The 17,947-nt window shown below is 35.2% G+C and overlaps 1 protein-coding gene and 1 long non-coding RNA gene across 13 annotated transcripts in view; one reads left to right on the plus strand and one right to left on the minus strand.

Annotated features, from left to right (window-relative positions):
• HERC4 (HECT and RLD domain containing E3 ubiquitin protein ligase 4) overlaps positions 1–3,341 on the minus strand; it is a 122,188-nt gene extending 118,847 nt beyond the window's left edge. For 3 of the 12 annotated variants that reach the window (XM_023520122.1, XM_023520121.1, XM_023520114.1), the window contains exons 1-3: positions 3,004–3,341; positions 1,708–1,738; positions 958–1,262 (exon numbers count right to left, since the gene is read on the minus strand). In XM_023520122.1, the coding sequence (XP_023375890.1) occupies positions 958–1,183 (226 nt within the window). In that variant the 5' untranslated portion in view covers positions 1,184–1,262; positions 1,708–1,738; positions 3,004–3,341. Of the gene's footprint in view, positions 1–957; positions 1,263–1,707; positions 1,739–2,987 lie in introns of those variants that run through there. The other 9 variants (XM_011374479.2, XM_023520118.1, XM_011374480.2 and 6 more) reach the window with 7 other exon arrangements.
• Positions 3,342–3,433: 92 nt separating this feature from the next.
• Positions 3,434–5,048, plus strand: LOC111729138. Its single transcript, XR_002776110.1, has 2 exons — positions 3,434–3,562; positions 3,661–5,048. It is a non-coding gene; the product is annotated as an uncharacterized LOC111729138 (long non-coding RNA).
• The last annotated feature ends 12,899 nt before the right edge of the window (positions 5,049–17,947 follow it).

The following is a 17,947-nucleotide window of genomic DNA, read 5'->3' on the forward strand; positions in this document are numbered from 1 at the left end:
ATATCTACATTTATTTCTCAAAAGTAGACTAACACTAGAAATCTCTTAAATAATGAAGTTGTGAAGAAAAATAACTGCCACAGAAAATACTTAAGTGCCACATGTTAAAGTTAAAAGAAGAACCTAAATCAGTACAGTTGCAGTCTTATCTGAATTTATCACCTTAAGGGTTAATTTTTAGTTATCATAATTAAAGAAAAAGTCACATAACAATGATATTTTTAAGTGTGGTAATATTTGAGATTAAAATATGTATAACCAGGAAAACAGAACATAAAAATGTGACCGACCAAATTCCTCAAAATTTTCATTACCCTACAAATTATTTTAAACTTAGCTTATATGGCTACTACAAAATCAGGACATCTCATAGTCACAAAACTTAATAGCTAGTGCTGCTACTTGAAACTTGATGATTAGGGGAATAAATGATATTTCAAACTAAGCCAAATAAAATTATATATTTAAAATAATACAACAGGGAGAAAAATAGAAGAATTAGGATACATTTTAGAAAAGTAAAAAGCTTTCATCTTAATTTTTTTTCTTTCCGATATATAGAAAACAACACATTAAATTATGCATTTAAAATCGGCCCAATGTGGCTGAACAGAACTTCTATTAAAGAAGACCTACATAGTGTATACTCTATACTTATATGCTCTGTATCAACTTTCTATATTCTGCAGACTGGTTTTCTCTATTGTTTTACACCACCATAATTATGTTCTGAAACCAAAGCTTTATACAATAAGAATTTATAATAGTAGTTAAACAAGGAAACCACAAAATAATTAAAGTACTTAGAAGCATGCAAATGTCAAGGATATACTTAACTCCTGATTTGCTTTTAAAGCTTGATAAAAATATGGGTTTAGGATTAGAGAAATTATTTGATATTTCAAACTTAAATGATATAATTATTAGAAATACCAAACAAAAGAATTTTCAACTTACCTGGTTTCTTTCTGGATTTTTCATGACCTAGTTGTCCTAGATCATTACATCCACATGTGTACACTGTTCCGTCATCCAGAACAAATACAGTGTGTCTGAGTCCACATCCAACATCTCGGACCTTTTTATTTATAAAAAAGTCACTTTTTCTGGGCTCTAGTACAATTTCTTCATCAATTCCACCCAAACCTAGCTGTCCAAAAGATGCATTTCCCCAGCACAGCATGTTTGTAATTCTTTTGGTCTTCCAGTTTCAATAAAAAACTCCCTTCTGAAACACTGGAAAGTTGGAGGTATCTCTAGGTCTGAGGAGAGGAAAAAAAAGTTAATAGGACTTCAAAGAAAACATGATGTATCACTGCTTTTTCAAGTGCTAGGCTACAATAATCAGTATACAGTAAACATTAAATCTATTTTATGCTACATAAGTATCATTCAGTTTCAAAAACCAATCAGTTGTATTTTAAAAAATATATCATATATAGAAACGTCTAGAAAAAATACATCACTCTCCATGTTTCTTTGCAAAAAAGGTATTTAGTTTTTACTTTTTGTCTTGTGACAATCTAGTGGAAATATTAAGTACACTGATGAGATTAATTTGTTTTAAATAATATCAATAGAAGAATAAGACATTTATTCACTGTCCCAAAAATCAAGTATTTACACAGTGAAAAGCTTAGCCAACTACAGAAATGTAAAATTCTGAAATCTCCCTCAAGGCACAGAATTAAACCTTCTAAAACCTACCTCCACATCAACAGAAAACTGAAGTTCTTATCTGTAATAGAAACAAAACCAACAATAGAAACTTTAAATCTCCCACAATTTAAATGACTCTTCCAATTATTCTTGTCAATAGGCCCTAGAGAAAATTATGGTTCTCTCGTCAAGCCTTGATCTTAACAATCGCCTCCAAAGATCATACTTTACAAATTAAAATACACTCCGAACTCACTACAAATTTAACTTTAAAACTAAATCAATGTACATAACTATAATAGAAAAAAATGCAGTTTAAATATCAAGATTCTCTCCAAAATTCAGTATTTTCAATTATGAGTAGTAACAGCAACTGAAAAATATCCCTTCCTGGGCAATCTATATCTATCTATGCCTCCGAAACAATTATTTGAAGATGGAAAACAACTGCAAAATAACCCCGGCATTGCTGATTTTTCAAGAATAGAAATGGGGGCTGGGACATTGGTAGTTTAGTGGCGAAATGTATAGAACTTTCCAGTACACTGGGTATTTCTTCGTTCGTAAAAACATAGATAAGAGTCCACCTCATCTAAACCTACACAGATCTTTAAACACATTGCGTTACTAAATAACAATTATAAGAAGTCAATCTTATTCTTGTTTTAAGTGACCCACATCCCTTACACAAAACTTGAGAAGTTTCAAAACCCAACTTTACTACATTCGGGCTAGCAAAGCTGTCCCATTCCATGACTCTATCCATTCACAGAAGTTTGCTTTCATTCTTTTGGGACATCAGAACTCGACAGTTCCCGAGAGTTCTTCACTGTCTCCCCGTTTTTGTTTGTTTGTTTGAAGAGAAGCCAGAAAAATACCCCTTGATTTCAGCACAGAAGGTTTAACTATCCTTTTCTTTTAAAAGTCAGAAGGGGTACAGGAAAGGCGTCCTCAGGCCAGCAACAGGTAGGGGGATGAGAGGCAGTTGTTAATCCCATCATTCCCTGAACATGCACTCAGACCAGCGCCGGGGACCGGGGGAGAGAAATCGTCTGCACACACCCAACCTCGCCGGCCGCCCGCCCGCTCGCAGAAGCCGCAGAAACCAGCGGACGAGGCTCGGCAGCTCCGCTGCCCTCAGTCCGAGGGGGCCCTTCCCCAGGGAGGTGCGACATTCTAGCCCCCCGGCCAGGGAGCCCCGACGCTGCCCTCGTCCCCCGCCCCCCACCGCGAGGAAGCGCTGAGAAAGCACCCTGCGCCAGGCTGGCCTGTATCCGCCCAGCCCGGCCTGCCCCCTCCCTAGTGCCGTCACATGCCCCCGAACCCACCGGGGCAACGACTCACTCGGCCCCTCAAAGCAGGGGAAGCTCAGGGCGACGGAGGGCGGAGGCTCTCCAGAAAGCTAGGCAGCGCGGCAGCCGAGGCAGGTCTCCAGCCTGGAACCTCCTCTTTTAACCAGTGGCGGCGAACACCAGGGCTCCTCCGGCGTCGGTGACTCTGCTCGCTGCTCCACTCCCCGGCTCCTATTAAACTTTACCGGGTTCCTCAGAGGAAAGCAGCCGCCACCGCTGTCCAGTCCGGAGACAGCCGTCAGCGACCCGGATGGAGCGGGAGGGGAAGGACAGGAGGCGAGCGGGGCGGAGAGCACGAAGGGTGGGGAGAGTTGGGGGAGAGACTGGGGAGGAGAAGGGAGAGGGGGAGGTGGCTAGGCGAGGGAGGGGGAGGGGCCGGCCGGAAGTGAACTGGGGAGCACGCGCGAGCCCACCCACTTCCCCGCCCGCGCGACTGCGCCGGAATCCTCCCAGGGCACGCCGACCCGGGCGCCTGCGTGGTGTGCCGATTTACGTTGCTTTGAGAAGTAAATGCCAACCACCGAAGTTGGAGTTTGCGAAGACCCACGGAGGTGTGGGCATTTTTCTTTTAACAACGCTATAGCGTGTATAAGAGTCTTGTAGCGAAGAAAATCACTTTTGGTTGTTCTGATTGTCTTTCTGCTTCTAGGTTCCAGTCTATACTACCTTTTTCCAAAGAGAATGTGAAGTAGCAGATGGAACATCACACATATGATTATAAAAGTGGTAACCTTTTATTTTATCCCCTAGTCCGAACTGAAGCTAATCTGAGGGTGCCAAGCATATTCATAGTAGTGTCTGAAGCTACTGTCATTAAAGGTAAGCACCTCCAGTTAAGGTCCTGATACAGCTATGGCTGCCACTACTTTCTGCAGTCTTTTTAGAAGATAAACTTATATCGCAGAATCTCCTTCATGCAGAGAAAAATTAATGCATATGGCTAGACTAGAGTCTCTGCTTTGTAAGAACGAAGTCCGGATTTCCTAGGTCAATCTTCTTAACACAATGTCTAAAAAAAGAGGAAAACTTGAAACAAGGCACTCTTGATAATTTGTTAGACTTTGCCAGAACCTGCGACTTGAGCATGAAGAATTCCTCAGTAGGTCATATTTCTGAATCTCGTAAGGTATAGTCCAGATTAGTAAATGTCTGATCGCGAATATGTATGTGTATCAGTTTCCTAGGGCTGCCGTAACAATATCACAAAATGGATAGCTTAAAACAACAGAAATCTATTGTTTGCAGTTATGGAGGCCAAAAATTCGAAATCAAGGTAGCGGCAGGAGTGATTTTCATTTGAGTTCTCAGAGCTTTCCATACTTCCCTCCTAGCTTCTCTGGTGGTTGCTGACAATCTTCGGCATTCACTCCAATCCCTTCTACCTCTACATACATAGACATAATCCTTGAGTTCACAGGTACTACTTTATACCATGGAAGACAGAGCCTGAACTGCTGGACAGCCATCTCTGCCACATGGATATATTTCTCTCTGGAATATTTTTAAAGATGATAGGTCTTGCTTGTAGAAAGTGGAATGGACATTTCTAGATGTACCTTTTAATCTATGAAACTGTGCAAGATCTTAAAAAGTAGTCTATGATTATCTTTAAGGTGAGACAACTATAGGATCAGAAGGTTATTAAGATAATATAAATTTCTTACATAAAAGCAGCATGAGATTGATGAGAAGTATGGCCTCTGGTGCTCATTTGTCTGAATTCAGAGCCTGAGCCTACAGGCCACCTCAAACTTCTGTCCTATCCTCCCAAACACACCTACAGACATTTACTAGCGGTCTGTTTTACAGAAAATTATTTCTCAGTTACAATTTCTCTAAATGGGGGATGTTAATAATTCATATTTCACTAGGTTGTTGTGAGGATTTAATAAGCTAACATGTACAGTGCCTCGTATCTTGCAAGTGTTTTATAAATGATAGCTGCTGTTATTACTAACATCTCTTGTGAGCTACAAATAATAAAAGAACTTTTGGGAAAGGATTCTATATCACCAATAAAGAAGTAATTTTAATTTAGAGCAAAGAAATTGTTTTACCTATTGTATTATTTTCATTAAAATAATAATGTTAAGACTGTTGAGACACCACTAAAATAGTTATTCATTCTGTCCCACTCTTACCCTTACTCCCTTCCATCTATCCATATTGCTGATCATGGACCTCATCTCACTTCCTTCATTCAAGTCTCTACTCATGTCATCTCTCCAGTATTACCTGACCACCCTATCTATAAAACCACCCCTTCACTCTCTATAATCCTATACTGTTATATTTTCTTTCATGTCCATTACATTTTATATCCACCATCATATACATTTTATTATATAATTCATAAATGTATAATACATATTATATTACATATGTCACATAGATAAATAAAAAATAGATAATCAATTATATATAATCTACAAATATATATTATAAAGATGAATATATAAGTATTTGTTGCTTCCACTAGAATGAAAACTCCATAAAGGCAAGGATGTTGTCCGTTTTGCTCAATGATGTATTCCCCAATATCTTGAACAGTTTCTGGCTGACGGCATGTGCTCAAAAATTATTTATTGAATTAACTAATGGTGCTAGCAGCACTTTAAATTATCACAACCTTTTTATAAATAAATTTGACAACATTTCAAGAGGCAGTAAATTTCACTTAACAGTAGTTAATAATAATAGCAGTATTTATTGTAAGACATTGCATTAAACTACTCACTTGTACTATATCACTTCTTGGATCCTGTCCTAAGGAAATACAAGATGCATTTAACAAAAGTTTATTAGTACCTACTATGTGCCACTCTCCCAATTCTCATAGAAGAGATAAAAACAAAAAGGTAGGAAAATTAAAGTATGAACAAAGATTTTATTGTAAAGTTATCTCTAGTAGCAAAAATTTAAAATAACCTAAGTTCCAACAATGGGGAAATGGAATCTGTGGCAAGGTTAATCTTTTTATTGTTAACTTTGAAAGGACAGAATGGTACTGTTCAAAATTGCCACCAAATCACAGATTTCACCTTGACTGGACAACTAGAACAGCTTCCTCTAGTGATTTTACCCACTTCTGCTTTCCAAAGTTAGAGCCTTAATTTAATCAAGCAATCGCATGGCCACACTTCCTTAGATCCTTCATTAAGTCCCTCCAACTGGAGAGTTCTGCTTTTTTCATTCACATAGTCATTTCTTCTCCTTGGCCTTTGACCTACCATTGCAGCTTCAGCTTGAAATGTATACAATGCAGATCTTTCACAAGATTCAACAAGTATTTACTGGGTAGCTACTCTGTGCTGCCTTCGCAATTTTAGTAGTAGAGGTAGAAAAAAAACGAATAGGCAGCCAAATAAAAGTATTTCAAATTTTAATAAATACTAAGGATACAAACAAGGGGTAGAGATGGAAAATAGTAGAGAAAGTCCTTGAAATAGCATGGATAGTGAAGCCCTCAATGGAGGAATTGCTATTAAAACTGAAAACAGAGAGAAAGATAAAACCCTGTGAAGAGAGGATTGAGAAAACATTCTAGGGGGAGGGAGCAAAGCAAAGCCCTTGAGGGAGGAAAGAACTTGGCATTTTCCAGGAACCGAAAGAAAATTAGAATAGATAAAGCGCAGGGGCACTGGATATGTTTGGTTATAGGCCATCAGAGTCCAGATCAAGTAGGATATTTTAAAGAGTTTTATTCTAAGTACTGCTCAAAGGTTTTAAGCCAGGAGAAGGGGCAAGAAAAGGATTACATTTGCTGCTGAACTAAATAGATTGCTGAATTAGAGGAGGATCAAAATGAAGGAAGTTAGATTATTTAGCAGGCTTTTGCAATAATCCAAATGAGAGATAATAGTGGTGAGGATTAAGGTGGTTGTGATGGAAGTAAAGACGAAGTGAGTGAAATGGGAGAAGGAACTCTATTCTGCCACATAAATGAGAATGCATGGAAGAGAATTTGGCCCTTCTTTTTAATAGATGCAAGCAAAACAATTTTATACCACCTAATCTATGGCATAAAGAATAATAATTCTGGATGTTTATTATAGAATCCTTCTCAACATTCATTCTCACAATTATACTAACCTCCTTTCCTGGTCCAAATTTATATCCTGGTTTCTATTCCTACATAGTATCCCAGTGTGAAATAGAGTAATGTTCATGTGAATATCAAACATTTTTTTAAATGCTCTCTTTTTATAACTCTCTATAACTTCTTTGTGTTTGTTTTTCTTCCCCTAATTACAGGAATTCAACTGGCATTCAAAAAGGCATAAGCTTGAAAAATCACATGTAATGTGGCCCTTGACCAGTATGTGGGGATATGGTCATGCCTTTGAAATTAAATGTGATTACTCTAGTTACTATACTTTCTGAACAGAGAAAGTGCTCAAAATGCCGTTTCTTTTTTGTAACAATAGAGAATGAAAATTGTTTTTAAAAACAAAGACTCAACTGTATGATAAACTACGCTTTAAAATTAATTTTATCCCACAGCAACCATAAGACGAGGATTGTGCGAGTTCTAATAATAAGCATCACTAAAGTAACACAGTATGAAGTATGGGATCTATACTTATATGAATCTTTTTTAAGTCTATGTCTTTTTCTTTCAAAGAAAACAATAGCAATAAAGAGGAGGAATCTCAACTACTGGCGCTTAATAGTCAAACTTTTAGATAGCAAATTGAACTATTTTGTTGATACTGATTTCAAAGGGTCTTATAAAGATATCTGAGGTTGGAAAGTTATAAATTTAGCTGTCAGAAATATAAAATCTGGAAAGTTCACTTTGTTTTCTTCCTTGTGCCAGGTCCCATACAAACCTAAATCAGCAATATAACTTTTATCAAGTCAAAGGGCAAGATTATATATATACATATATTACATATATATATATACACACACACATATATACACACAAACACATATATATGCAGACACATACATATATACAAAATACACATATATATATACACTTGAGTGGCATGTCTCACTGCCCTAAAATAGTAGGATCAGGAGTAAAATTAATCATACAGGTCTACAGGTCTTTGTCAAATTAACAGTAGTACTTCCTTGAATAGAAATTAGGCACAGCATGATTATCTTCATCTATCGAAACCTTTATTAATAACTTTCAAAGTAATGTATAAAGGAAATAGCCTTGCTGAGCATCTTATTTGATGATCACTTTTTATAAGGGGAATTGACAACACATTTCAGATTCCTAATTAAGCATTAAATATCTTATAAAAGCAGCACAGAGGATCACAAAATAGCTGACATCCAGAAATAAATAAAATACAAGCATTTTTGTGAATAGATTGTCATTGGAGTTTGAAAATGTATTTTTATAGTCTCAGTGTAAGATTCAGTAGCCTGAAGGAACAGTTGAGAAGAAGTGACTGGAAAGAACATTCCTAGGAGAAAAATTATAGCTGTCACTTCCACATGACCTGAGTACAGTTTATTAAAATGACAAAAATGTTTACCCAAGAAAAATGCCATGCAGTCTAAGTTGCTGTTTTACTTTTTTAAAAAAGGAGAAATACTCTTTGTTAATACAAGGATATTAAGAGCTGAATTGAAGTGTTTTGAGGTGTTCGTTTCCAACAAACAACGAACTTCATTTGTGCAGTCTTTAAAAGGAAGAATTACCTAGCAAGTTAACTTCCAGAGAATAGCTTCCAAACTGTCCCCATTCACAGGCTTTGATAGTGGTGACAATCAAATTGAAATCCTGTGGTAAAGTGAATGTTAGAATTGTTCTTAGTATGGAAATCATCTCTTTTTTTTTTTAAAGTACTGCATTATCAGAGAATATAATTACCAGCATACTTCATTTTATTATGCTTCACTTTATTGCGCTCCACAGGTGTTGCTTTTTTTTTTTTTTTTTTTAACAAGCCAAAATAAGACCCTCCATCGCAAAAACTTGCAACTTGGAACTGAACAGCAGGAGTGCGGCAGTGGTGGGGTGCCACCACCCTGTCGCTTGCAGGCTAGTTTTGATTGGGCTGCAGAAAAGGAAAACAAGAGGAAGCCGAAAACAAGGCCAATGACGAAAAACTGAAAGAACTCTATGAGCTCTACAAAGAATCTGCAATTGGAGACATTCATATTGAGCTTCCAGGAATGTTAGATTTAAAAGACAAAGCTAAGTGAGAAGCACGGAACCTCCAAAAAGATTATCAAAGGCAGATGCCACGAGTGCCTATATTTCTAAAGCAAAAGAGCCGGTTGAAAAATATGGAATTTAGAATTCATCGTATGGGAAATTTTCCTTTTGAAGCCCTCGTTATATTATCATGACCTAACATTTAGGAAAGAAACGCTCTGTTAACACTGTATAACATGAATATTTTTGCTAGTAACATGAACTGTAGTCCTTAGAGATATGCTGAAAGTACATATTTAATGAAATTTTACTTGCTAAAAACAGGTGATTTTAAAAATTCTTTAAAAAAATTATTCTGATAGTATGCCCAAAAACAATAGGTTTAATAACTGGTATAATCAAAACAGTTTTTTAAGAATCAATAACGACTATTCCTTTGTTGCACCATTGTAATTTTGGAGTTCACACTGGTCAGAGCCTAATTCCAGCCCGGGTTCTAAGCCCTTATTCTGATTTGTTTACTAGGTGACCTAAGCAATTTACTTAACCTTGATAAGCCTCATCTGGAGAATAGGAAAAAAAATATCAGTTTCACAGAGATGTAAGAATTGAATGAGATAACTGTAATTATCTTACCTTCATTTTAAAGTTTATGCTATATAAAACCTAACAACAATAAGCTAAGAAAAAATTTTTAAATAAGCTTATGAGTCTATAGCTCCTCAAAGAAAAAAAAAAGCCATCATGGGATTATCAATTATTTTTCTTTAAATTTTACATTTGAGACAACGAATCAAACTGAAATGTATCTAGTGATGATAAACCGTACAACTACTATTCCTCTTTTGCTGAGTTTTATCAGAGTGAAAATGTAGAGTCTAAATATTATATTGGCCATTCAATATTCAACCTTTCTTGCTGATACACAGGCTCTCTGAGATAGTCTCACTTTAACAGTTCTAAAATCTGTTTGAGATTCTATAGTATAAAAATCCCCCCAAAACAGTGTACCTCTATTGCTTGCACACAGTTCAGGTTTGGTATGGCATGACCAGAAAGATAGGTTAATTTCATGTGACTTTTTTTAAAAATCTAGATTGACTAGATGAATTTCCAGGGGTTTATGCTGAATGAAAAAAGCCAATCTCAAAAGGTTTCATATTGTCTAATCCCATTTCTGTAATTTTCTTGAAATGGCAGAATTATAGACCTAGAGGACAGAATCGTAATTGCCAAGGAGGAGGGATATAGGTGTGGCTGGCTATAAAAGGGCAGAAAGAGGGATGGAGCCTGTGGTCACTAAATGTTCTTTATCTTGACTGTATCAATGTCAATATCCTGGATGTGATGTTACAGTAGTGTTTTGTACAATGTTACCATTGGGAGAAACTAGGTATCTCTGTATTATTTCTCACAACCACATGTAAACCAACAGTTATCTCAAAACAAAAATTTTAATTAAAAAAAAAAGAGTACAAATTGCTTTATCGCGATATTTGCTTTATTATGGTGGTCTGGAACCAACCCCACAATATATCTGATATGTGCCTTACTTTCTTTATTGCAATGGTCCTTCCTCCCCGCCCCCATATTATTGAGATATAATTGATTTATAACATTGTTTAAGTTTAAGGTATGCGATGAGATGATTTGATACACGTATTTATTGTGAAATGATTACCATGATAAGATTAATTAACACCTCCACCACCTCAAAAATCTTAGTTAGTTGAGTATTCAGATATGTCTTGTTATACAGATAGTCGTTATCTGTGCTTTGACTGCCAATAGCTTCTCAAGGTTCTTCAATCCCTCTGGCTCCATAGAATAGTAAAATGCTCAAGGAGATATAAAGGAGAACCTTGAGTTGCTGCTTAACATATCCATCTTATCTATTGCACTTGCATTTTTATATCTTTTAAATTCATAAGCAATTTGTTTCATTATGCTAATAACTTGTGAAGATGTAATTTCTTTCCTTTCTGGCCTAATTACTTAAACTTTCATCACTCTCTCTACTACCTCATTTCTAACTATCATCAGTTCCAGCCTAGACTTCTGCCACAACCTGTGGACTACCTGTAGTCTTGGCTCTTTGGTTCAACCACACTGCCACTGGAGTGACCTCTCTAAAATGTGGATTTGATCACATATCCTTAAAATCTTTTTCATCTAGGCATTCAACATCCTACATGATGAAGTCCTTAGCCTCCTCAGCAACATCATCCCTGCCGCATCACACCTTATCTTTATTTTATAAACTATGAAATATACTTTCTCATGCCTTTCTATGTTTTTTTCTGTTATTCCTTCAATTTAGCAAGATTACCATTTTTCAAGACCTAGCTCAGACAGTTCTTTCTTTATGAAGACCTTCCCTGTCTGTGACAGTCGGGAGACACCCTGCCACACACACAATGCCCCCTGGCCCGGTCTGTTGGAGAAATTGCCGCATTACAACATAATCAATTAATTGCCTGACTTCTCCTTCACTAGACTGCTAGCTCATGGTCAGGAACTCGGCTCTTTTTACCCTTGTATCCCCAAGAATAAACAAATACAAATCATTTCATATTAGAAGATTTAGTGGTCAAAATTTTTATCTTTGAATAATAAAATATGAGAAATAAATTGTTATAAAATGTTTATTTTACAAAATCTGTCAAAACAATGTCTCTAGGGAAAAAATATAATTAAGAAGCTCTCAGTGGAGAAGACCGTGAACATGTATATAAAAAAGATTCACTAAGTATTCGTCAATTGAACAATTGTTCCTTGTTTAGATTATAATCTTGCTAAAGGGGTTGGGGGCGGGGGAACCTGTGTTATACTTTTTTTTAATTCCATCCAAGGTCTAGCAGAGTGCTATGTTCATAGAATAATCTCAGGTCCATTTTTATTGATTAACTGAACAAGCAAATCCATTCACTATCAAAACCAAATCTCAACAGGAAGTTATAAGCCCTGCCTCTTTGAATATCTATGTATATTGAAATACCTTGTAAGCTCTTTGATGACAGGGGTTCTACTTATTGATTTTTATAGTCCCAGGTCTAACACAGAGCACAAAACACAGTGGAAGTTCGATAACTGTGTTCTCAAGATTATGTCAGTGAAATACACATCTGCTTTACTCATCATTGTATCCCTGTGACCTAAGGCAACATCTTATTCACAGTAAAAACCTAGTAAATATTTGTTAGATAGTCATAATTTGGAAATATCGCTACTGAAATGTACAACTAAAATCTAATATAAAAAGTTTTCCTTGGTCCCTTGGATTAAGGAATAAATTCAGATTAGAATAAGCATAATTCTGAAAGGTATTTTATTTATTACTATGAAATAACTCAACACCACAGAGGTAGGGAGGAGTTGAGAAAGAAGAGAGAGAAGTTGGAAACAAGTGAGGTGCAGAGGAGAAAATAGCTCCTCCGAGGGGAACCACATGCTCTGATACCCATGGCAGCCGCATGAGGAAGCAGCCTAAAATTAGCAGGATGGGCAAGCCCAGGAAGGGAAAACCACGGCAGCATTCCCTGCCCTCAACAAGTGAGGTGAGGGGCTGGGAGCCCCAGCGGAGCCCTGCTGAGCCTGTGGAGCTCCACTGCAGTTCGTGCCAGGTAAGGCCCTCCTTCAGGACTCACCCCGAAGGCGGGAGGGGGATAAAGCAAGAGATTTCTTGAGAGAATGCTGGGAATATTGAAAGATTTAATATTGCTTAATAAAGAGGTGCCTCCAGGAATCTAATGATTAAGTGAGCAATAAAAGTTTTCTTCTATCCATCCTCACCCAAGGTATTCATCTGAATCACGCCTTTTCAATTTGCGGAATTGAGGCTCTTTGGGGTATATAGGCACTGTTTTTCTCAAGTGTTAGAGTACAAGGAGGAGGCTGTCCTAGAACATTTATAAAATCTTAGGAATGAGGAAAGAGTACCTGCAAATGATATAAAAAAATGGATGAGATACTGCAGAGCCAAAAAGGAAATAGAAATAACAGAATTTGGTGGGCAACAGTTTGCTTTTTTATAGATGAAGTACACAGAATGGTTGAGCTAGTTGAGGACAGACAACAGAATCCTGAAGGGGGCCCAGATTTTCTTGGTGATGTTACTTCACAGAGAATTAGATCAGCAATTTATTTTATCATGCACATGAGTTATTCTCAGTCAAAGTATTTATCATCCTCCTTGGTTTCAATAAGTTCCTGTCTTCTGTACTGGAATTCATTTTTATATTATCTATTGCTTTTTTCATGTTACAACTCATTAATGGCGAAACTGTCCATTGCTATTAAGGTGTCTCACAGGGTTGATTTGAAGGGATTGCATAATTAGACAGCAGAAATTCAGAACTTTTAAAAAATTACAGCTTTATTGAGATATAGTCACATACTATACAATTAAATTATTGAAAGTGTACAATTCGATGGTTTTTAGTATATTTACAGAGTTTCTTAATCATTGACACAATCAATTTTAGAGCATTTCATCATCATCCTCTCAAAAAGCCCACACGCAATTAGCAGTCATACCTATATGCACACTTCATATAAATGGAACATACGATATGTGTTCTTTCATGAGCTTTTCTTTTCTTTTTCTTTCTTTTTCTCTTCTTTTTTAAGGGAATGCTTAAGTGTATAGCAAGAGAGGAGAAAAAGCTCTTACACTGGGAGTATTAACTGTTGATTCATCACAAAAGGGAGCTGTCTTTGTCTCCAGTCTCCATTCTGAGTGACCATTTATAATCCAGTATTCTAAGATTATTTTGCTATCCTCGCACTTCAGTGCTATATAAAATTATATGATAAGTAAATGTTTTTTAGTAATGATGACTTTTATTTAATGATAATCTTGGATATGACCTGATGGAATGAAATGTATCCATTTAGGATATCATTAGAGAACTTATATGGTATATATCTTGGGGTTTTACAAAATAATAAATGAAGTAAGATGTAGTGTGTCTAGAACAATGCCTTGCAAGTATTAGATTCTTAGTAAATAGCCTTTTTTTCCTCCGCCCTACTTTTAATATTAAACATTTAAACATACAGAGGAGATTTCAAGAAAATCTTAACCTAGCAGAGTGCTTTGAACATACTAGTTACTCAAACGCTTATTAAAACAGAGAAGGGAGATTCGGTCATGGGTATGCTTATTATACAGCTGTGACATTATTTCATAAAGGCTGTATAAAACAGTTTCATATGCTAGACTAGGAGGCACCAATTATAATTTTAAGTTCAAGCTGATATCAACTGCAATCTTGAATAACTGACTTACTTTCTCTGGTCCTCAATTCATCTACAACTCCAGATCCGGATACGCTGGATCATAGCTAAAATGCCATCCCCATTGTTTATACTGTGGAAATATTTTATGGGAAGATCTCCAAGACACACCTGCCTTATATTTATTTCATGCTAAATGTCACACATTGAATCATAGGATTGCTTCTTATGAAAGTCCAGTGATTGACTATCATAAGATCTTGTAGTCTGTAATCACTTTGATGAAATTACCAGATTCCATCATCTGGTCTTCAGCTATCCAAATTCAGAAACCTAACTTGTTTTTCAAAAATTCTTATAGCAATCCAGTCCTTTAGCAAAGCACTTATATTAACCAAACTCCCAAGAGAGTAATATAGCAGCCAGAATTCCAATTTGTTAATTTACAGTGAGAAAGATGGCTTTAGAACAAGCCAATATCATGTTCTCTTGTCAACATAATTTTCCTCTATAAGGAAATCTATTTTTTTAAAAAAACTAAATTAAAATTAAAATGCTGCCGTATGAGCACAGATTGAAGCAAGACAGGTAATTGGTCATGGCATCTGGCAGTGCTGGACTGGGTCTCCCAGGTCCACCATCAAGAACAGATAAGGCTCTCTTAAATGAACTTTGCTGATTCTTTCTTCTTTGATTTCCTTTTCTTACTTGTCATTCTGAATACCTCCTCAAATATAGATATAGATGTAGATGTAGATGTAAATATAGACACACATATTTATATATCTACACATATTTTGGAAAGATAGATACCATCAACTAGGCAATAACCAAATTTTGCTTTTTTCTTCCTTCTGGTGTACTTGAGGCTTTTTTTTTTTTTGGCTTGGGAGAAGACTTTCACTATTTTTTTCTCTATATAAATATAATATACGCTTAATAGAATTTTTTTTAAAAGCACAGCTGAGAAAGAAATATGAGAGGAAAATCTCTCATAATTCTACTTCCTAGATAGAATCATTTAACATTTTGGAATATTGTACTCCAGAATGTTAAAAAATAAAATAGGGTTTATGTCAACAATAATTAAGAAATAAATTCTAAATAAATAAATAAATAAAACAGGGTCATATTATAAATACTGTTTTGAAAACTTTTTAAAATTTCATTTCTCATAATTATCTTTCCATGTTAAGAACATTTATGTTGTTTCTAATTTTTTGCTACTACAATTTTTTTATAAACATCCTCATAAATACATTAAAATATTAATTGTTCTCTTGAGGTTCATAATTTATATACATTAGTCATTTATGTTAATTTTCTATTTCAATTTTTAATGTTCAAAGTTCTCTACTGATGTCTCCAGGTGTTTCCTATAATATGAAATTCATTTATATTTATATAACACTTTTAAAAGTTTTTTTCTACATATCACATTTAGATTTTAAATACTTTATATATTATCTTATTTTTATACTAATTGTAATCTGCAGTAAGTAATAGAGCCATTTTCTTCACTTTTCATAACTGAAAAGATGAGTTAACTGAAGCATAAGGAATAATTTTCTCAAGATCTTAGAGCTAGTGAGAAAGAGAGCTGGGGCTAGAAGGTTCTTTTATTCTTACATCAGTGATTTCCAACTTGTGAGCAAGACCTCGGGAGGTTCATGAAGAAATTGTAAAGGGTCCTCAAATCCATGTATGTATAAAGTATTGTCTGAAAACAGAATAAACAGTGCTTATTAGATAGTGTTACAATTAATAAAACATAAATTTGTTGAAAATAATATTAAATTAACGCTTGCTTTTTGTCATTATGTGTTTTCTAAACCAATGTGTAAAAAAATATGTTTATTATCACTTGGGAGATCCACGACATTTTTTAATATTGGACAGGCATCTTCGTACTTGAAAAAATTAGGAACCAGTGCTTTCGGCCTTGCTGGGGTTCACTGTGTTTGCTCTCAAGTATTACAAAATAGTTTAGAACTCTTGACAAAACATGCTGTAAAAATATAGCCAGCAGTATTTTATCACAAATAAAATTTCCCCCATAATATATAAATTATGCCGCCCTGAAATAATCTTACTGGATCTTGGTCTTTAGAACTTTCAAAGAAAACAAACAAACAAAAAAATGGGTGATTGTAACTGTGTAAAGATATAAGATGTGAAAGAATTTGAGACATGAAACGCAGTACTTGCAAATAACTCTTTCTTGCCATAGTTTGCGGAAGTATCCTGAGCACTGTCAAGGCAGGAGAGCCGATCATAAATCACATTGTAGCCTAGAGGCCCTCGTCTCACATCTGGTACTAGCCATTTCACAACTCTATAAACTCAAAGAACCTAGAACTAACCTAATGTGGATCCTCAAGGCAGAACCCTTAAAGAATCTTACTGCAGAAACTAATCAGAAATGAACAATTTAAGGCATTTTTCTTTAAGCATTCTTTAAAAACACAAAACATCATAAGAGGTTACCTGGTACTACAAGTATTCATATTCAGAGGGACAGGAAATAGAATGATGGTTGCCAAGGTCTGGGGGTAAAGAATGGGGAGTTATTGTGTAATAGGCAAAGAGCTTCAGTTTTGCAAGTGAAAAAAGTCGGGAGATAGAAAGTGATGATCCTTGCACAACATAAATGTACTTAATGCCACAGTACTGTACATTTAAAAATGGGTAGTATTGTTGGAGCTATTTTTGTTAAAAGGAAAATTTCTTGAATTTTGGTGGTTCAGTCTTTAAATCAAAATATTTTATTGACCTGAAATTACTCTTTTGTCTTCAGTTATAGCATGGCAGAATTTTAGTTTAGCTTTTCTTGGCCAAAAAGAAAGCATTCTAGAATCCTTTAGTAATGTGTTTTTCACATTACTTTAAAATAGCCTATTATTTATCTTTTAATATCTAAGTTTAGTGTCATTTTGTTCCTTTGCTAAGTGTCATACTTACTATTCTGAAATAACACATTTTTAGTTTTTCATAGTTATTTTTCTAATTATAAAAGCATTACATATTGTTGGTAGAGAATTTGGGAAATATACGGAGGTAAAAATCAACTATAATGCCATCATGCATAGATAAATACTTATGTCATTTGGCATTTTTTCTATACTCATAAATATTTCTGATTATAGACTGGGAGTATATTCTTTTATCTCAACTTTTTTTCAATAATAATTGAATAATAATTTAGTATTTCTGCTTTAAAATGTTGTTTAGGGATATTGTTAATGATAATTTAACATTTCATCATTTCAATGTGCCAAAATTTGTGTTCTTTTTTAGAATTTATTTCCAGATTTTTGTTATAATTAATGCTGCCATGAACATATATATAAATTGAGTCTTTTTTGCATCTGTTTATTTTTTTAGGAAAAAGAACATCTTTAATTTCAGCAAATATATTAGGAATGATAGCTAAATTTATTTTTAAAATTTCAAGCAGTTATACCTCACTTTACAAAGTTGATAAGCCCATAATAAAATACTTGCAAATGTACTTATTTGACAAGTTTTTGAGTATAATGTAATGAATGTCATTTAAAAGAGATATATATTATAC

Source organism: Pteropus vampyrus, unplaced genomic scaffold (genome assembly GCF_000151845.1).
Source record: "Pteropus vampyrus isolate Shadow unplaced genomic scaffold, Pvam_2.0 Scaffold249, whole genome shotgun sequence".
NCBI lineage: Eukaryota > Metazoa > Chordata > Mammalia > Chiroptera > Pteropodidae > Pteropus > Pteropus vampyrus.